Consider the following 22,041-nt stretch of genomic DNA (forward strand, 5'->3'; position numbering starts at 1 on the left):
ATTACCATTAAATGCTCACTTCAGGTCCTTCCACAACATTTCTATTCGATTAAGGTCAGGACTTTGACTTGGGAATAAACGGACCAGGTGCAAAAATGTGAGCAAGGGGATCGAATATCAATGCAGCAGTGTGAAAAGAGGTATTGTCAGCCTCACAAAGAAATTAATAAGGAAAACACTGCGCTTTAATATTCAAGCTGGGACATTAGTTGGTCACACACAAATATAAATAAAAATGTATTTAATTGCCTGGAGAATAAACGCACCATACAAATCACATTAATTAAACATGCATAAATAATTAAAAACAATTCACATAATAAATCCTAGTAGGCCTAAAAGGCAATACATACAATATATATGACCAGAGTTGATCAGACTCTTGTGTGAGATATAAAAAATGAAACAACTAATAAGAATTGCAATAAATAAATAAATGTAGCAGAAATCGTATCAATAAGAGAAACAATGTCCAGATGACTGTTACAAATGGGTAACTCTGAACAATACCCTGGAGATCCTAATAGGAGTTTGAGCATGTGGAATTCCTTCTGGTGGTAAATATTGATAGTCGCCTACCAGTAATATATTGAGGAATTGTTAGCTATAAAGAAAGTTTGTATCTAAATAGCTAATGCTATTAACAAAGTCCCGTAGGTCCGTGTCTGCTCACAGCAGATAATTGGGCAGTTGATATTCTGTATCTGAAGCTGGACTTTGTATCAAAAAATTGTATAAGTCCAGTACGTATATAAATCGTCAGCCCCAAAGTACTCACGGCTCTGACAATGATAGGTGACCCTGGATCAAGTAGGAGATCTGCCACAGGGCGTTCCAAACCACCGTCCCGATATTGCTGAAGGCAGCACAAGCAGCACAGCGTGAATGAGCCGGACACGCTGATCGTGTGTGACAGCGCTGGACCCGGGCAGCTGTGTGTGTCTCTCCAATCTATCCGGTGACCCTGAACTATGAGCTGGAATGAGCCAGGCGATACTGCGTCTGTCAACCAGTCAGGTAGTGGTCTGTGTAAGTTGGCAGGCTCAGAATGGATCTCCAGAAGCAAATAGGGAGCAGCAACGCTGCAGGACTTTGACTTGGCCATTCCAAAACTGTACATTTATTCTTCTTTAACCATTCTTTGGTTGAATGACTTTTGTGTTTTGGGTCGTTGTCTTGTTGCATGACCCATGTACTCTTGAGATGCAGCTCATGGACAGATGTCCAAACATTTTCCTTTAGAATATTCTGGTATAATTCAGAATGATGGCAAGTTGTCCTGGGCCAGATGCAGCAAAACAGGCCCAAACCATGATACCACCAACACTGTATTTCACAGATGGTCTTTCTCCAAACATAATGCTTCTTATTTATTTTGGCCTCATCTGTCCACAAAACATTGTTCCAATAGTCTTCTGGCTTGTCCAGGTGATCTTCAGCCAGGGCCGGATTATAGGAGGGGCGACAGGGGCGGTCTTCCTGGGGCCCCCACACATAGAGGGCCTCCACATCCAGCAAAAAAAAAAACAGAGCACAGGGTTTAGCTGTCTGCGCTCTTCGTACCCTTTCTCCTCGGCGGCTGCTAAGCTGTTCCCTAACAGCAGGCGCCGAGGAGCTTCAGTGTTGTACAGTCTCGCGAGACTTCACGTCATCTTGCGAGACTTTGATTGCAGAGACCAGAGCAGTGGCCGCGGCTTGTAGGAGACAGGCTGTCGGCTGAGTGAGCAGACTCTGACGTCTCACTCAGCTCTAAAGGAACCATGTTTACTCTGCTCCTTGGCGGTCTCCCGTGGTGTGGCTGTGAGCTGTCTCCTCAATCAAGGTCAAGTTTGTTGGTTGTGTGCATGCATAATATTTATATATATATATATATACACATATATACTGATATATATATATACACATATATACTGATATATATCTATATATATATATACATACACACTGTGTGTATGTATATATATATACACTGTATGTGTATACTGTGTGTGTATGTATATATATATGTATGTACAGTATGTGTGTGTATATATATTATACAGAGAGAGAGATTTATTTGAACTTAAAATTCCAGTTTGTCACAACAATTGGATTAAAATTTTATAAACTGGAATTTCAAGTTCAAATAAATCTCTCTCTCTGTATAATATATATATATAGAGAGAGAGAGAGAGCTATTTATTCATATACTGTGAGTATAATATATATATATATATATATATATATATAAAAACATTGGTATAGTCAGCATGTGCTGAGTAGTTAATTTCTTGCCGCCCATGTCTGATATACATATGTGTCTGTGTCCAAACAACAACCGCATCCGGTGCCCTCCTCGACGTTTGCCCAAATAGGTACCAACGTCAATCTAAATGCTTAAGAGGCGGCACTCGGAGGACTTTATAAAGAATCCACACGGAGCCTGTATTGTATCTTTTGTCTGGATCCTGACGAAAGAACATAAATACAAGTTCTGAAACGTTGATACAATACAGGCTCCATGTGGATTCTTTATGAATTTGTCTGAGTGCCGCCTCTTAAGCATTGAGATATATATATATATATATATATATATATACATACATACACACACACCTTGTAAGCGACGGGACATACACACTTGCCGATGCCGCCAGCGACGGCAGGGGCTATGCTGCATTCTGCAGCATGACCCTTCGCTAACAATGCCACCCATTGGACATGCATGCATCGGAGCGCACATCATCAGCGGGTACACACTGGCCGGTGTGCCTATGTTGCTCCGATACTACTGATCAGACAACATATCGCTTAGTGTGTACTTGGCACATAACTCTTTTATTTTATTTATTTATTAACAGTTTCTTATATAGCGCAGCATATTCCGTTGCGCTTTACAATTGGAAACATTGATAGAACAAAACAGGGTAATAACAGACAGACATAGAGGTAAGAGGGCCCTGCTTGCAAGTTTACAATCTATAGGGAAATAGGCATTGATACAGAAGGATAGGTGCTATATATTGCAATTTGGTCCGGCCAGAATGCAGAGTTTCTTGGTGGGCTGCATGATCCAGTCACACAGGAATGTCGGCAAAATGTCAGGAGTATGTGAAAGAAAGACAATGTGTGAGGTTATGTGTGGACTGTGAGAGGGGATGTGATAAGACATGGAAGCTATGAAGGTTATGTGGTCGGTTCTGGAATCTGATAAGCTTGTCTGAAGAGGTGAGTTTTCAGGGAACGCTTGAAGGATTGAAGAGTAGAGGTAAGTCTTATTGTGTGTGGTAAGGCATTCCATAGAGTGGGTGCAGCCCGAAGAAAGTCCTGTAACCGTAAATGGGAGCAAGTAATGCGCGGGGATGAGAGACGCAGATCTTGTGCTGAGCGGAGAGGTCGGGTTGGGAGATATTTTGAGATGAGTGAAGAGATGTATGTTGGTGTAATTCGGTTAATGGCCTTATGTGTAAGTAACAGTATTTTGTATTGAATACGGTAGAAAACCGGCAACCAATGGAGGGACTGACAGAGCGGGGCAGCAGACGATGAACGTTTGGCAAGGAAGATAAGCCTTGCAGCTGCATTCATAATGGATTGTAATGGCGATAGCCTGTTTTTGGGAAGACCAGTAAGTAGACTATTGTAATAGTCAATGCGGGAAATAATGAGTGCATGGACTAGAGTTTTTGCAGTGTCTTGTGTGAGATATGGTCGAATTTTGTATATGTTTTTTAGATGTATGTAACATGATTTTGAGACAGATTGAATGTGGGGAACAAAGGACAGTTCAGAATCAAGGAAGACACCAAGGCAGCGAGCTTGTGGGGTGGGGTGGATTGTAGAGTTATCAACATTGATAAAGAGATCAGATTGGTAACTGTTATTGGCCGGTGGAAATATAATTAATTCTGTTTTAGAAATATTAAGTTTCAGGTAGCGAGATGACATCCAAGATGAAATGGCAGAAATACATTCAGTGACACGGACCAATACAGATGGTGATAAATCTGGTGAGGATAGGTAGATTTGAGTATCATCCGCATACAGATGGTACTGAAATCCAAAAGAGCGGATTAGTTTGCCAAGAGAGGTGGTATAGATTGAGAATAGCAAAGGACCTAAGACAGAGCCTTGCGGTACTCCAACTAATAGAGGTAGCGAAGAGGAGGCAGAATCAGAAAAACGAACAGAAAAAGAGCGATCAGATAGGTAGGAAGAGAACCAAGAAAGAGCTGTGTCCTTAAGACCTAGGGATTGTAATGTTTGTACGAGAAGAGAGTGGTCAACAGTGTCAAAAGCAGCAGAGAGATCTAGAAGAATTAGAAGTGAGTAATGGCCTTTAGCCTTGGCAGTGACCAAATCATTTACTACCTTAGTCAGTGCTGTCTCTGTGGAGTGCTGGGAACGGAAGCCAGACTGAAGTGGGTCCAATAAGTTGTGGGTGTTAAGAAAGTGTGTGAGGCGGGTGTAGACAAGTCTCTCCAGTAGCTTGGAGGGGCATGGGAGCTGGGAGATAGGACGGTAATTAGAGAGAGTGTTAGGGTCATAATTTTGTTTTTTCAGAATGGGAGTAATCACTGCATGCTTGAACAGTGATGGAAAGATGCCAGTAGAAAGAGAGAGATTACAGATTTTAGTTAGGGTTGGGATGAGCACAGGAGACAGAGCTTTACTAATTTATGAGGGTATAGGATCTAGAGGAGAGGTAATAGAGTAGGAAGATGAGAAGAGTGTAGATACTTCATCTTCATTTGTGGGGTCAAATGAAGAGAATGTGCCAGAGGGTTCAGGTAGGGAATTGAGTAGGTCACTAGCTGAGGAAGAGAGTAACATTTCATTTCGGATATTATCAATCTTGTCCTTGAAATAGGAAGCAAAATCTTGTGCACAGATAGTAGCAGGTGGCTTGGGTGAGGGAGGGGTAAGAAGCAGTTTAAATGTATTAAAAAGTCGCTTGGGGTTAGAGGCTTGAGCAGAGATAAGAGATTGGAAATATATTTGCTTGGCAGTGTCCAGAGCAGTACAATAAGAGTTGTAGATCGACTTATATGTGAGGAAGTCACTTGGAGTGCGAGACTTTCGCCACTGACGTTCTACTTTACGTGAGAGTTTTTGTAGATGCCTTGTTAAGTTAGAATGCCACGGTTGACGTCTGAGTCTACGTGGAGTGTGATGGGTAGCTGGAGCTACTTCATCGAGGGCTTTTACTAGAATCTGGTTTAGGTGTGATGCAGCAGTCTCAGGAGAAGTGAGTGCAGAAATTGGTGAGAGTCGTTGTTGTAGAGAGGTAGATAGTTGTTGAAAGTTAATCACATTAATATTTCTGCGGGTTTTAGGAGGCTTGGTTGATTTCACTGACATTGAGGTTGATGTAATGGAGGAAAGTGTGCAGGTGATAAGATTGTGATCTGAGAGAGGGAAAGGAGCATTAGTGAAATCAGAAACTGAGCATAGTCTGGTAAATACAAGATCAAGGCAGTGGCCCTCCTTATGAGTAGAGGAGTCAGTCCATTGGGAGAGGCCAAGAGAGGAGGTTAGAGAGAGTAGTTTGGAGGCATGAGGAGATTGTGGACTGTCAATGGGGATATTGAAATCACCCATAATGATGGTGGAGATGTCTGAGGATAGGAAGTGAGGGAGCCAGGCTGAAAAATGTTCCAGAAATTGTTGCGGTGGCCCAGGCGGGCGATAGATAACAGCAACTCGCAGAGAGAAAGGGGTGAAAGTCCTGATAGAATGTACTTCAAATGATGTAAATGTGAGTGAAGGTACCTGTGGGAGAACTGTGTATGTGAAAGATTGGGAGAGTAATATTCCTACCCCACTTCCTTTACAATTACTAGGCCTGGAGGTGTGTGAGAAGTGTAGGTCACCATGTGAAAGTGCAGCAGGGGAGACAGTGTCTGATTGGGTGAGCCATGTTTCTGTTATTGCCAGAAGGTAGAGGTTAGATGAAATAAAGAGGTCATGGATGGATGTTAGTTTGTTGCAGACAGAGCGTGCATTCCATAAGGCACATTTTAGTGACATTGCCAATATATCACTTTAATGTTATTGATAGGGGCCCCCACAAGTTTGTTGCCCAGGGGCCCCCACAGACCTTAATCTGGCCCTGTCTTCAGCAAACTACAGACTGGCAGCAATGTTCTTTTTGATGGCTTTCTCATTGCCATCCTGCCATGGACACCATTGTTGTTCAGTGTCCTCCTGATGGTGGACTCATGAACATTAACATTAGCTAATGTGAGAAAGGCCTTCAGTCGCTTAAAGGTTACCCTGGGTTCCTTTGTGACCTAGCGAACTATTAGATGACTTGCTCTTGGCGTGATCTTTGTTGATTGACAACTCCTGGGGAGGGTAATAATGATCATGAATTTCCTCCATTTGTACACAATCTGTCTAACTGTTGATTGGTTGAGTCCAAACTCTATAGAGATGGGTTTGTAACCTTTTCAAGGCTGAGGAACATCAACACCTCATCTTCTGAGGTCCTCAGAAATCTCCTTTGTTCGTGGCATAACACACTTCCACAAACTTGTGTAAACATCAGACTTTGATGGATCCCTGTTCTTTTAAAAAGACACGTTATCCACTCTTACCTGATTGTCATCCCATAGATTCAAAATACCTGACTCTAATTTCATCTTTAAAATATCTGCCAAGCTTAAAGGTTGGATCATTTTCCATTAAGTATCATTAAACTGTTTGCAAAAATTATGACTAAAACATTGACAAAAATTAAAATGAAAACTGAGGTCCACTGACTAAATCTCAACTAAAATAAAGCAAAAAAGAGAGACTATAATGTGATTATAAACCAACTACATTTTAAATAAGCAACTAAGGGCCTAATTTAGCAGGGATCGCTATTGCGGCTGCGATTCCAAATGCAGGTCTGCTGCGACAATATGCTAATGAATGGAATCGCAAAGCAGTTGCACAGGCAGCTTAGAGACGCCCAATACCGCTATCTCACATCCGTCTTACCTCACAGACCAGCAAAAACATCAGTAACATCGGAGCCTCACGCACAATTACAGCAGGTCCGACCTTACTCAGGAATTGCCAACCTCGTCGTACGCAGTGACTACACAAGCTGCCTATGCCGTCGCAGTGGCTAATTTATACACGACAAGGTAACGGCGTTCAAACAGACAGGCACGCCTGTGTCTCTCCAACCACTCGGCATCACCACCCCCAAAAGCTCACTGCCTGTCACTCACTCTGCAATGGCTTTCCGTGATCGCAATGCTGCATTCGCAAAGGCGCACTGATCGCAATGCTGCATGCGCGGTATGCAACAATCGTCCGTCTGCGTGCGCTGTTGCACTTGCGATCGGTGCTGAATCAGGCCCTAAGACTAAAGCAAAATCTAAAAATCTTGTCAAAATTAACACTGGTATTATTAATTGGTCATTTCTATATACAGAGCTCCTCCTCTCCCCAATCTGCCAAAATCAAAGGTAGTCCGACCCCAGATCCCATTGGCTGCAGAGATCCTTTGGCAGAATCCACAGTTGATGTTCCGGAGCCCAGAGGCTGGAATCTCAGTGACAGCTCCTGTACATTGCCACAGCTGACACGGCTAACAGCCAGCAGACTACACACACGTGCCCTGCGACCATGACTGCCCATCAGTCTGTCAGAATACTGCGGCTAAAAGTCTTATAACACCTAAGCACTTGGATCTCTCTCCCATAAATCCAAAAATGCTCCCTCTAATGCAGAGAACCTGTCCATATTCACATGTGTATTGTATGTAACTGAGTATCGTTGTTCCCATACAACTTGTTATATTATATATGGCCTGGTGCAGTGCTCGAAGTGGGAATTTAGAGGTGGGGGTATGGAGATTGAATCTTGCCCCCTGTGGGCCCCTGCTTCCATATCACCCCATTGTACTTCTCAAACCCCCCCCCCCACACACACACCTCTCCATGTCCTTTTCCCCTCTCTCACACCCTGCCCTTCTCACTTACTGATTCCCTCTCTCTTTCACCCCCTACAATACTAAAGGGTCTAGTTACTAAGCAGTGTTAGGAGACAGAGAGAAAAGTGATAAGGTACCAGCCAATCAGCTCCCAACTGTCATTTTTCAAACACAGCCTGTGAGATGACAGTTGGGAGCTGATTGGCTGGTACCTTATCACTTTTCACTCTGTCTCCTAACACTGCTTAGTAAATAGACCCCTAACTGCCTGCCTCCCTCTGTTTGCCCCTGTCTCTGTTCCCTCTCTCACACCCTCCCCTCTGTCTAATTCCCTCTGACCTGCGCTGTTTGAATGGAGCCGCCGGGAGCCTCGGGTCATCGTTCCTGCTGCAGTTTACACTAATCTTGCGCCGCTGCGAGCAAACCACGTGATTGGCTGTCAGCCAGTGCGTGCTGCTTACAGTGCAGCCGGGACCCGATGCTTTGTCCCAGCTACATGCCAGCGCCTCCGCTGCTGCCTGTCGAGATGTGTCCCCTGCGGGGCACATCTCTACACATTGCCGTGCTGGGATGCCACATGCGCATTAGCATAGAATCGCTCGTTCTGCCTAAATATCTCCATTGCGTCCGTCTCAGACCCATAGTCCATAACTTGTATTTATGTACTGGTGCAGTCATTTATCCCTGTATTATCGAAAAAGGTTGAATTAATTCAATAACTCTTGTCAACGTCTTTTATTTATTAAAAACATTATGTACAGTGTCTATTACATGTATGGGGTCCGGGAAAAAACACACCCTACAAAACTTCAGCTGAGAATTGAGAATAAGGGATATTTATTTATTATCAGTTATTTATATAGCGCACACATATTCCGCAGCGCTTTACAGAGAATATTTCTCCATTCACATCAGTCCCTGCCCCAGTGGAGCTTACACTCTATGGCCCTCATTCAGAGCCGTTCGCTATTTGCGGTCGTTCGTTTAAAAACAAGGGGTGGCTATTCAAATGATCCGTACGCACATTGCAGTCTGTTCACACCTCTAAGTCTGAACGAACGAGCAAAACATACGCTCGTTTATTTGTTAAAAACGCCCCCTGGCCGCTCGCACCATACGTCATGTCCGCTATTTATTAGATTAATCGAGTACATCGACCAGCGTATGAACTGCTCGCTATTCTTGTGGTTGGTGTTTGCTACCACAAATTTGCGAGCAGTTCTGGCTCTAAAATAACCCAGTGACGTGGTCAATGACGCTGCTGATTTAAATATACACACCCATAAAACGCCCGTTTTGACCTTTAAGCACGCCTGCGTTCGGATCTCCACTCCCCATTTTCAAGCACCTTCCCCTGTTACCACCCACATACGCCTCATTCTGTCACTCAAAATAGCAGGCACTCGCTATATAGCGTACAAAGGATTTTCGGCCGCACTGACTGGTTCGCGCATGCGTACTAAAAAGCGTACGCATGCGCAGATGTGCAAACATCGCTCGGAACGAGCGTACTGCCGCTAACGAGCGGCTCTGAATGAGGGCCTATATTCCCTATCACATGTACCCGCACATACACACTAGGGTCAATTTGTTGTTGGAAGCAAATTAACTTACAAGTAGATTTTTGGAGTGTGGGAGGAAACCGGAGTACCTGGAGGAAACCCACGCAAGCACAGGGAGAGCATACAAACCGCTATATTTACCAGTTGGGGCAGGTCAATGTTGATTGCTTTTAATATGATTTTGTGTCTAAATCACATATTTACTAACAGATAATTTTTTTTTTTAAATCACATATTTTAAAAACATGTAAGTAAATATGTGATTTAGACCCTGAAACACAAAATCGCATTCAAATCGATTAAATTCCACCTTTAGTTCATATACTTAAAGCATTGTACACACAGATGTCATTCTTAAAGCCCATTAAATGCACTTACACGCTGATCTGCACACTCTGACACGCCGTCACGTCACGTGATGTCAATCCACCGTTAGTGCAAAGGACAATATAGCAGAGCTCTAGGGGAACACGGAGTATGGGCCTGATTCAGACCCGCTCGCAAGTGGGTCGATGGTTGTGCATTGCGCACGTGCGGCGTGCACAATGCGCGTGCGCAAGCCCCGTAGCAAGTGAGAAATTCACTCGCTCCGGGACTCACTACAAACGGGGCGGCTGTCAATGTTGATTGACAGCTCGCCCCGTTTTGTAGGCGGGGTGGGGGGGTGGCTAGACAAACAGAGGTGTTCCTGAAGGAACGCCTGCTGTTTGTGGGCGGCCCTACTGACATCACCAGTGATGTCAGTATTGAGCTTCCAACTCTATTAGAGCCGGAAGCTCATTGGGACTTGCGGCAGATGAGATCCTACCACAAGGGTCTCGTCGCAAGCCCGATGGTCGCGACCATCACCCGGCCGCTCGCAAAAGCTGTGGGTGGTCACCCACAGCTTAGCGAGCAGCCAGGAGGCCGGGTTTTTTTTAAAAAAAAGCGGCCGCCCTGTTTCAGAGTGAGCTCTCGCTTTTTGCAAGCGGTTCTGAATCAGGCCCTATGTACACAGGGCATACTTCAGAGATGGACGCAATGGCGATTTTTACGCAGATCGAGCAATTGTTTGCCATTGCACATGCGTGTAAGTTGCGCTGCGCATGAGTAGCGATTGGTTTGCGATTACGTACGTACAGAGGATCCATTCGCAAAAGTGAGTGGCAGGTTGTCAGCGTTTGGGGGAGGTAATGGGATGGTTAGAAAAACAGGCGTTTCTAGCCATTTAAACGCCATTACATGGCCGTCCATAAATTAGCCATTGCGATCTCCATCGCAGCATGAGAACCCTCTGCGTACCACAAGAGCCGCTGTTATTGAGACAGGTCAGATCTCCCGCAAGGGCTACATGGCTGGTCGATGTTACCGATATTTACGCTGGTTAGCGACATCGGCAGAAGGCAGCGGTGGGCGTCCCTATGCTCGGGTAAGCTTTGAAACTATTAGCATATTTTCGCAGCTGCGGTCCGTGTGGTATCGCAGCAGCGATCGCATTAGCGTCCGTCTCTGAATTAATCCAAAAGTGCGCTATGCAGTGATGATGCTTCGAGAAGACACTTCTAATGATCTCTACAAGGCTTTGTCTGTAATCAACTCATGTTATTTTCCAAAACGGCATATATGAGCCCAACACTGAAACAAGTAAAATAGAACAAAACTCATATATAACACAATACTGACACAGGGGCTGATTCACACCCGGTCGCAAGTTCTGAGCGCTCGCCACTGGGTCGATGTTTGCCCACTGGGCATGCGCACGACGGAGCCGGCTCCATTGTGCGCATGCGCGAGACCCGGCTAGCGACGGGCGCTCCGTCGCTCCGAGTCTCGCACCAAAGGGGGCGAGTTGTCGATGGTGATTGACAGCTCGCCCCGCTTGGTAGGCGTGGCCGGGGGGTGGCTTCAGAGCCAGAAGCTCTCTGGGACTTGCGGCCACAAGACCTTACCACAAGGGTCTTGTCACAAGCCCGATGGTCGCGATGGTCTTGACCATCGCGACCATCATCCTGGCCGCTCGCTATAGCTGTGGGTGGTTACCCACAGCTATGCGAGCGGCCAGGAGGCAGCAACTAAAAAAACCTGCGCCCGCCCTGATTCAGAGCGAGCGCTCGCTTTTTGCGAGAGCCTCTGAATCAGGCCCACAGTGCAGTTCTGGTTTACTATTTACTGTATGTAGTTCTTGTTTTATCATCTAAATCCTACCGCTAAGTCACTTCAATTGATTGCATATAAGAAATGAGCAGAATACAAGAGAACATATCGTACAGCTTTCAGTCTGAATATCTTAGAGAGTTCTCTATATTCGCCTCTAATCAGAGCCGTTGGAAGGAAGATAAGTGCTTTTCTTTAGGTGCCGCTAGCTCGGTGTAGTGCAAACAGATTGTACTGGGGAGAGGTTCTGTGCAGAGATCTGCGAGAAGGTGCAACAATGTAATAACTGCTAGAGGAGGGACTCGCGAGGGGGGGGGGGGCAGGAAAGATCAGGACCTGATAAAAGGTGATAGCAACATGGAGCCAAATTGTGGCTACTGCTTCCTGGTTACATTTAATAATCCGCACATCTACTTTGCAACTAAATTACTATATAATTAAATGTTTTCCAGGTTCCCACACTTGTCTTTTGGTTTCTTGTTTAGATATGTTTGTTTTACTATGGCTCCATCAGTTCCTTAATGTCTCTTACTTTCCCTACACCCCAATTCTTTGCCAAACTGGGTAAGCGCGTCTCAGTTGCCATTTTGCAGGAGCCCATAATAAGTTCCCCTGTTCAGGACAAGTTCATCATGAGTCCCTCGCTCTACTATCCAGCCTCCCTCTAGGACCAGGATCTGATCTGCGTTACGTATAGTGTGGAGTTTGTGGGCGATGATCAGCAGTGAGAGGCCCGGGATACTCTGCAGAGACCGTTGGATCTGTGGAAGAGACATTAGGGGTATGTTTACTAAAGTGCAGGTTTTTAGAAGTGTAGATGTTGCCCATAGCAACCAATCAGATTCTAGCTATTATCTTCTATGAGGTGCCAGACAAATGTTAAGTAGAATCTAATTGGTTGCTATGGGCAACATCTCCACTTCTAAAAACCCGCACTTTAGTAAATATACAAAATATTAAGAAAGCACAGAGGAGACACGAGAGAGGGAAAGAGGATTAGAGAAGGATAATACTGTACCTCATTATCTATGTCTGCATCCAGGCTACTGGAGGACTCGTCCAGAATGAGCAGTCGGGGTCTCAGAGCCAGAGCGCGGGCAAGGGCAACCCGTAGCCTCTGACCAACGCCCAACTGGTCCCCGCTGCTACCGACATCTGACATAAAGGATATATAATGCTTGTGGTAAACAGAGAAAAATTGTAAGCTACATCCTGCAACCAGGACTTAGAACGTCAAGGACTTCTCATATTATTCTGTCAGTAAACTGTGCAAGTACATTCTAACCTGGGAGTGCGGCTCATGTATACAGGCCTAGTATACCTTCAGAGAGGGAACTGATGGTAGAAATGCTGTAACTATAGGGGGTCTATGGGCTCGATTCAGACCCGGTCGCTAGATGCGTTTGCTTGTTCTCAGCGTATGCAAATTCTTGGCGTGCGAACGCCCTGTGTATGCAGATGCCCAACCAGCCTGTCTTAAGACGCCCACTTGCACACGTCATCTCCAGGAAGTGTATGTAACCATCGGTACATCGAGCACCATCAGAAGCGAACGCAGCGCTTGAGGGTGACTATACCCTACCTCAAGCACTGTGATCACTTCAGTGTGAAATACAACCAGGTGACGTGTACTATGACGCTGTCTGTTAATTATGCACACCTCTGAAACGGCGTTGAGACGCTCAGGCACGCCTGTGTTCGCACCAACACTCCCCCGTTTCTAGCGCACAGCCCCTGTCACCACCCACAAACAGCTTCTCCTGTCACTCACTCTGCTGGGCTGTCTATGCTCAGCGAGAGTACGCTTCCCGATCGCTCGGACTAGTTCCCGCACGCGGACTGTGTGATGCATACGCATGCGCACAGTGCGAACCATCGCCAGCAACGAGTGAACGCTTCCTAGCGTCCGGGTTTGAATCGGGCCCTATGTACAGAGATAAAGTACCAACCAATCAGCTCCTAAATGCCATGTCACAGGCTGTGTTTGAAAAATAACAGTTAGGAGCTGGTTGGCTGGTACCTTATCTCCATCCAAGGCTTAGTAAATAGACCACCACCACCACCACTGCCACAGGGAAAATTTCCCCTTTAGCACAGTACGGCACATTTGCTGCAGTTCAATTCTCAGAGTAATAATATTACTAGTGTGTGGCCTGACCGAGGCTGCATCGCGTCACCCTCTCACCTGTGTCGTATCCCAAGTCCAGGTCATTGATGAAGACGTCGGCCTTTGCCTCTCTCGCTGCTGCTCTCAGCTGCTGTTCAGTGGGATCCTGGAGGCCATAAGCGATGTTTTCTTTTATCGTCCCGGAAAATAAAACGGGATTTTGAGCCACCAGCGCAACCTGGAAAGAATATTGTCATCAACTCATTTTTGTTACCGTATAAATAAACTGTAAAAAATAGGCCCACTAAGCCTAACATGCACGTTAATCTAGGATATCAAAAGGGTGTGAACGTGCTGTCACGAAGCAGCTGGTAAAAAGGGATAGTCAGTCCCTAAGTAAAAAGAAACATGTATATAAAGAAACCAGCGCTATAAAAAGGGGATGGACGGTGTAATATAAAACACAGTAATTTATAAAAATCAACAAATGTATCTCAAGAGTACCAAAATAAAAAGTCCATATGATGGCCAAAATAGTCTGTTCCTGTCAATAAGCAACTGGACCTAGGACAAACTCCAATCCGTCCCAAATAGATTGATGGGATATTGAAGGCAGGCACTTATTTACCATGAGGTGGTGTAGCAATTACCAGCACAGTCCTTAGCATCCAAGACACAAATTTGTCAGCTGTAGAAGGAATCCTCATGGAAAGTTCCAATGATGCCAGCAGGTCCAACGAGGAGTGCAGCAAGGTCCAAGTAATGGTCCAGTAATGGTGCAGGAAAACAGAGGGTCTCAACGCGTTTCACTGGATAAAGATGACCACCCAGCTTCTTCAGGAGTACGTTAATCTAGAATCAGGGCCAGCTGAAGGGCATCTACATCTACAGCAACTGCCTCTGGCCTCGCACATTCATAGAAGCATAACATAGGATTATTTCCCACTTTTCCGTCCAAGTCCATATTTTCTTTAGTTTAGCATTCTATTTAGGGCAGTCTCTGATACCATCGTAACAAAATCCTTGTGTGGTACATGCAGGGGGAGCCTCAGCGATACAATGCACTGACTGAAACTTCTGGTGACCAACAATTGGATTAATGCTGCGGCTCTCCAATCAGGAACCAGCTGTCATTCTACCAGTGTGTCGGACCCCGCTGTTTCTAGAACACTGTCCTGCAGCTTTCCTGCAGCCAGCGTGACAGCTGCATTAAATCAGCAGACTGGGAATCAGAGTAAGGTCTAACATATCTATAATACATTTGAGGAAGATGGATGATGTACAAGACCCTCCTCACCCATTGTCTGTTTATCTCTTTTAGTGATTATTTAACTCGATTATCACTGTTCCTATCTTAGCTGGAACATCTAGTGCCAATCCTGCCATGAGGTGAGGTGAGAACCTTGTGTAATGCAGCACTGCCCTATGGGATAGAGAGATGAGGTTCTCACCACCTGGCCACCAACATCCTGCTTCCCTCCTTCATGTGCCTACTGTTCTCCTTCCAGCAATCACTGTAGTGTGGAGATTGACTGCATGTTAGGAATTGGAAAAAACATGAGAGGGTAAGGATGTATTCCCTACTCCATCTTACCAACTCGACATCCTTCTTCCCTGTACCTGGACTTCTGCCTGTTCCCATCTTGCCCACCTCCTCAATCTCTCCCTCTCATCTGGCACTGTCCCTTCTGCATTCAAACATGCCCTTTCCTTCCCCATTCTTAAAAAACCTACCCTTGATCCTAACACACTCTTCAACTACCGACCCATCTTTCTCTCCTCCCTTTTGCCTCCAAACTCCTTGAGCATATTGTCTACAACCACCTTACCACCTTTTTTTCCTCCCACTCCTTACTTGACCAAGTTCAGTCTGGCTTTGGTTCTCTCCACTCCACTGAACTTGTCCTCACAAAAGTCAGCAATGACCTCCTTGCTGCCAAATCCAAGGGCCACTACTCTCAACTCATTCTCCTCAACCTCTCTGCTGCTTTTGACACTGTGGACCACCCCCTCCTCCTGCAAATACGTTACTCCCTTGGTCTACATGACACTGCCCTATCCTGGCTGTCCTCCTACCTATCTGACCATTCCTTCTCTGTCTCCTCTCATGACACTTCTCCCCCCCCCCCACTTTCACAAACAGTAGGTGTTTCCCAAAGTTCTGTAGTTGTACCTCTCCTATTCTCCCTACATACGTTCTCTTTAGGTGAACTCATCAGCTCTTTTGATCTTCATTATCATCTCTATGCTGATGATACCCAGATCTATCTCTCCTCCCCTGACCTCTCCCCCTCTCTCCTAACTCGTATCTCCCACTGCCTCTCTGCAATCGCTTCCTGGATGTCCCAGCACTTTCTTAAATTTAAGACTGAGCTGATCATCTTCCCACCCTCCTACATATCCTCACTTCCCACAATTTCATTATCAATTGATGGCACAACCATCTCCTCTAGCCCCAAGTGTGCTGTCTTGGAGTTATTCTGGATTCCTCCCTCTCCTTCAAACCACATATCCAGAACCTCTCGCAGTCCTGCCATTTCCATCTCAAAAAGAATTCCAAGATCAGACCCTTTTCATCCAGTACGCTACTACAACCCTCATCCACTCACTGGTCATCTCCAGATTGGACTACTGTAACCTCCTCCTATCTGGCCTCCCTGACTCCCATCTCTCTCCTCTCCAATCTGATCTCAATGTTGCTACTCAGCTCATCTTCATCTTGTTCTTCATCTGCCTCCCCTCTCCTTCAAGCCCTACACTGGCTCCCCTTACCCTTCAAAACCCAATTCAAGGTTCTTACACTCTATTACAATGTCCTCACCCAATCCTCTCCCATTTACATCTCTGACGTCATCTCCCTTCACTCTCCTATCCGCCCACTTCGCTCAACAAATGCACGCCGCCTCTCATGCCAACTGATTACTTCCTCCCACTCCCACCTGCAAGATTTTCCTATACTCCTAACTCCCCACAAGGGCACCTAACACTTGGTTGCTGACTTCCTGCTGCTTATTTTGAGTGTTATTATCACTAATGCAGCAATGTATATAAAACATGTCCTTGTCCTGCATTGTATTGTACTGCAAGTCACTGGTTTCTTGTTCACTTATTTGTTTATGTACTATGTAAGGCGCTGCGGAACACTTGTGGTGCCATATAAATAAAGGGTATTAATAATAATTGTGTCACCACACTCACTCCTGCAGTGAGCGTCTGTTACCAGAGAGGGGGAGGGGCATAGCAGTGTGCGAGTGCTGCGTACGTAGAGCAGCAGAGGAAAGCGGAACGCCTCTGATGATCCTCACTAAATGGACAGTATGTACTATATCACTCTATAAAGGGGAACAATAGCTGAAAAGTATTTACTTGATATCCCCACAACTAACGGCAGAATTGAAAATTTTTTGTCCCAGGCTTGTCAATTGGTACAAATTCAAACAGCAGTGTGCCAGCCTTTGTCGCAGGCCACTAACCGGAAGAGAGCTGCATGGGGCACAGCGTTGGCACACTGGCATTTCAGCTTCCTGCTGTTCACTGGCATGAGAACCGTATTGTATAGTTGTGGGTAAATATCACGTTAGCTGGAGTAACCCCATAGCGACGTCCTGGTATTACCTTGCTATGAAGGAACTGATGTTTATAGTCAGCTATGGGCCTTCCGTCCAGCAGGATTTCCCCACTCTGTGGATCGTAGAATCTCTCCAGCAGCGACACGCAGGTCGTCTTCCCACCACCAGAGGGCCCAACGAGAGCGGTGACAGTGCCAGGGGGGAGGGTGAATGACACGTCCTGCAGGGAGTAAGAAAAAGGTGATTGCAGCATAAGGCAGAACATAAAGTTTATGATGCAGATCAATGAAAACAAAAAGAAGTGACACAAGCTATATCTCAGGCCCACACATTAGCCTACACCACAGCTACTGCTTATTACTGAGGTTGTAGAAACATGATCTCAGCATTATTAAACTCTGTCAGATAAAAGTGCACCCATCACCGATACACAGTGAAGGCTGAAGCCATACTGTAGGCTGAACCAGTGTTAATGGGAATGTGGCCGATTCATTCTCTATGATTCAGTAAAAGCACTGAAACACGTGGGGTTCTGTGCGTCATTCTTCAGTGAGAAGACTGGATTCGCATAAATGATGCTGCCAGAGAAAGGATAATGTGAAATGCGCAACTTCGTTGTTCACCATGGCTAGGTATCACTAACACTTCACTTTTTGCTGCTTGATACAGTTGCCTGGTTGCACTAGGTTGCATAGAGATCTATAGGGACGGTGGTTATCACCAGTAAATAGGTTAAGGCTGAAGGAATCTATGATTTGTCTGGTGCTAACCCTTCTAGAAACTGAATGAAGCAGTATGGGAGACTGCTTCATAATTACAGTGCTACTGCAGGCCTGATTCAGCAGCGGACCCAAATGCGATCGCAACTGCAATCTCCTTCGGATCGCAGTTGCTAAAATATGCTAATGCTTGCCAAAGAACAGCTGACATAAAGACGCCCACTGCTGCCTTCTCATATCCGTCCAATGTCACTCTTCTGCGTAAACATCGGTACCATCGATGTACATCGGGCAGCCACGAGGCATTTATACCAAGTCAATGTCGCTCTTCTGTGTAAACATCGGTACCATCGATGTACATCGGGCAGTCATGCAGCATTTACAGCAAGTCTGACCAGTGTCAAACACTGCATGTCTCCTGTCACTCACTTTTTGGCTTATACACATGCGCGATGGCAAACGATTGCTAGATCTACGTCCGTAATCGCCATTGTGTCCGCTGCTGAATCGGGCCCTGTATCTTAACTATAAAGTCACACAAGTTAGGTGTAAATTACACAAGTTAGGTAAAATTCACTTTTAATTCCAAACATATATACAATATACCTACAGTAGGTCATTGTATCTAACTTTATATATAAGGCACCAGGGTAGGAATTTTTGTCACTCATGTCAACAGAACACAGAGAGGTATAAGCACTATGAACACCAGCACTTTGTAGATGAAAAACCGCTATTGTTAAAACTGCTGGTGTGACACCACCGAAAGGGGGAGAGGGAGAACATAACCACCACCCTGTGAGAACAAGTATGTCTGTCGTACCAGGCAGGGGCATTTTACAGATGCACGTTGTCTATATGCAAGATTGGTGGGGACAGCAATGTAGCAGAGATGTGACTAAAGGTATTGTGGGACTCCAGGAATGAAGCTGGATTACGCCTTCCTGTCTGGCTGTGTCACATGAATTTTGGAGCTTTTGCCGGCGGGATTTAAAATGGCAATAATGCTGATTTCGAAACCACTGTATTTAATATTTATGCCACTTTAAATTTTGGGGTCAACCAGACGAAAATCAGTGCCCTTGAAAACTTGCTGCTTAGCAGATATAGCCCATAAATGCTTGAATTCCAGTTCTAAAATGAAAAAAAAAATCACCCTGACAGTCTTCATATTTTTTTGCATGATCTTCCAGATGCCCAGTACCTGCTTTGTACGTTATACAAATATCACAATGACTCCTCCAAAGAGTATATAAGATTAGATTCTATTTACTATAACACGTCCGATCGTGGTCCTGGTTGGGGCAGTCTCGGACATACAGCAGCAGTTACACTCACCTGCAGGGTGGGGGCGTCTGGGCGGGAAGGGTAAGAAAATGTCACGTTCTTGAACTCAAATTTTCCACGTAAGTTATCAGGACAGTGAGAACCAGATGTGGGGACCAGCGGCTCCCGGTCCAGGTAATGGAAGACTTTGCTGGCAGCAGCAGATGAATGTGTTATTTCACTAATCATGTTTACCATGGTCTAAGAGAGGAACACAGAAGGGTTGGTGAGACGTAACATAGATTCTACAGACTAAAATCCATTTAATAGCCACATACAACCCTCTTTGCCCCTCCCTCCCTGAATCAATTTAATATAATACACAAGCACTGACAGGATATTGCCTTTACATTCATCACCAGTATATATATATATAATATATATATATTAGGGATGTGCAGGCTCGGATAGGTTCGAATTTGCACGCCGAGTTCGCGAGTTCGGGTTTTGTCCAGGAATGATGATGTTTGTCCATGCAAGATGACGTTTTGCCTCTTTCTGAGTCCCGTTTTTTGGAGGGAAAAATCCGAACTCGGCGTGCAAATTCGAACCTATCCGAGCCTGCACATCCCTAATATATATATATATATATATATATATATATATATATATATAAAACAAGGCAGCAGGGTCTGGCAGTTCCTGTAATACAAAAACTTGACCGGGTGCCCTCACAAGGAATTAGTACAGTCTTACATAGGTACGGCACTCCTGGTACAAACAACGGCTTCCAAGCAGCGTATCAGTTAACGTTTCAAAGCATTTATATACAGCTTTTTCATCAGGACTGAAGGAGTGCCGTACCTATGTAAGACTATCTATACATATATATATATATATATACATACATGAAGCATATTTGGCTGTAATTATGGAATGGGATTGTTCGGTATGTTGACGCCTATTATAAGTCCTTTGCCGGCGTCCTGGCGGCAGGATTGTGACCGGCGGCCGCACTTGACTACATCCCGTAATTACAGCTATAAAAAACAGCTCGGGGCTCTTGGTTGAGTGTTCTCCATGACCATCCCTGAGAGAGCCCCATGGTCCCCCTCTGGGAGAGCTTCAGGGTCCCCCTCTGAGAGATCTGCGGGACATTTTCTGTTAAATCTCAATGGCTCTTTCTGGGAAATTTCCGTGGCCTTGTTCTCGGAGAGCTCCATGTTCTTCTCTCTAACAGCAACATGCCACCTTCTGGGAGAGCTCCATGGCCCTCTCAGAGAGATCTGCAGGATTTTTTCTGTTAGATCTCCTTGGCTCTCTCTCTGAAAGATCTCCAGAACATTTCCTGACAGCCCACTCTGGGAAAGTCCCTTGTCTTCTCTGGGAGAGCTCCATGACCTTCTCTCTGAGAGCTCCATGGTCTATTCTTGGAGACAGTGGCAGGTGGGGAGTTTGACTGGGGCGATGCACCTGTCAAACTTTAAGGCAGGTGTCATAAATTGAGCTCAGGCAGAATAGAAACCTCCCGTAGAGCAGAAGGGCCAAATTTGTCCCTCTGGGGGAGCTCCATGATGCTCCATGAGATTTGTGGACTTCTCTGGAATATCTCTATGTCTTAAGGTTCTGTTTTCAATTATTATTTGTCAGTGCTGCATATCTCTATGGGAAACTTTTGATTTAACAAATGATGGTCGCCATTAATAAAACAGAGGATTTAAAGTATTAAGCAATATCCTGTCTTAAAATGAAAAGAACAAGAACCAGATGAGTTAATCTATGTCCTCATTATACTGTACAAATTAACTAAGAACATCACAACGCGTTTTGCCACTCACCAGGATATCGTCTCCAGACTGCATCTGCAATAAGATGAAAGACACCATCTCCCCACTGCTCATTTCTCCACTCTTGATTAAATTATGCCCAAGCCATAGCATTAGGACCTGAATTCCCAGGTTTATGGTCTAAAGAAGAGAGAACCATATTATTAATATACATATGTATAGATCTATACAATTTAATATTATAAGAACTATTATCTGTTATTTATAAGACGTCACAAAATCTCCACAGTGCCACACAGGGTGTTTCCCAGTAACAGAGTATCAGAGCATAAGTACTGGTTGTCACCACTGCAGCCCAGGCAGAGTTCTTCTCCCAAATACTGCTGCGGGGTATGTGTCATGTGATCATCATTGTTCTGAGAGATGGGGGAAGGGATGAAATAAGCCTATAATGGTCAATTACAGATATGGAAAATGTTGAGGCACAACACAAATGAGGTTTTGTTTTATGTGACTTTGTGCATCTGTCTCCGCGCACACAATGGCAGAGATGCCTGCTCCAAAACAATCCCCTGTGTGACAATCCACTAATCTGTAAAGGATAAGAATTACAGTTAACTATGAGACTGCAAGCCAATCACTTGGTCTCTAGAATCAGTATTACTTCCCTCTTGTAAAAAGATGGTTACTGGCAGCTAAGAGATGGGAAAGTAAAGTTATTTTTTAGGGGTGGACAACAAGCTGGGTTTCTGTCACCACCAGTAAATCAGAGGGGTCTATGGAGAGTTTTAGACATGGGAAGAGGGAATGCCTCCCAAACCTCACCAAACATAAAAGGGATTTAAAAAGTAAAAATGCAAATAATAACAAGTAGGGGACTGTACAAATAAGAAGCAAGATGTTAAGGTGGAAAGGGGGAAGAGACAGATAAGGAGGCCAGTGAAGACAGTGGGCCTGATTCAGAGACGGACGCTCTGAATCAGGGTGTT

General features: G+C 45.0%; 1 protein-coding gene across 1 annotated transcript in view; it reads right to left on the reverse strand.

The window, feature by feature from the left end:
- Positions 1-11,930: 11,930 nt before the first annotated feature.
- LOC148506585 (antigen peptide transporter 2-like) overlaps positions 11,931-22,041 on the reverse strand; it is a 44,040-nt gene continuing 33,929 nt past the window's right edge. Inside the window, exons 7-12 of the mRNA XM_088446550.1 lie at positions 21,104-21,232; positions 19,338-19,526; positions 17,327-17,500; positions 13,790-13,949; positions 12,623-12,759; positions 11,931-12,365 (exon numbers count right to left, since the gene is read on the reverse strand). Of these exons, the coding sequence (XP_088302676.1) occupies positions 12,180-12,365; positions 12,623-12,759; positions 13,790-13,949; positions 17,327-17,500; positions 19,338-19,526; positions 21,104-21,232 (975 nt within the window). The 3' untranslated portion in view covers positions 11,931-12,179. The remainder of the gene's footprint in view (positions 12,366-12,622; positions 12,760-13,789; positions 13,950-17,326; positions 17,501-19,337; positions 19,527-21,103; positions 21,233-22,041) is intronic.

The sequence above is a fragment of the Taudactylus pleione genome, unplaced genomic scaffold, assembly GCF_031769625.1.
Source record: "Taudactylus pleione unplaced genomic scaffold, aTauple2 ptg000400l, whole genome shotgun sequence".
Taxonomy (NCBI): Eukaryota; Metazoa; Chordata; class Amphibia; order Anura; family Myobatrachidae; genus Taudactylus; species Taudactylus pleione.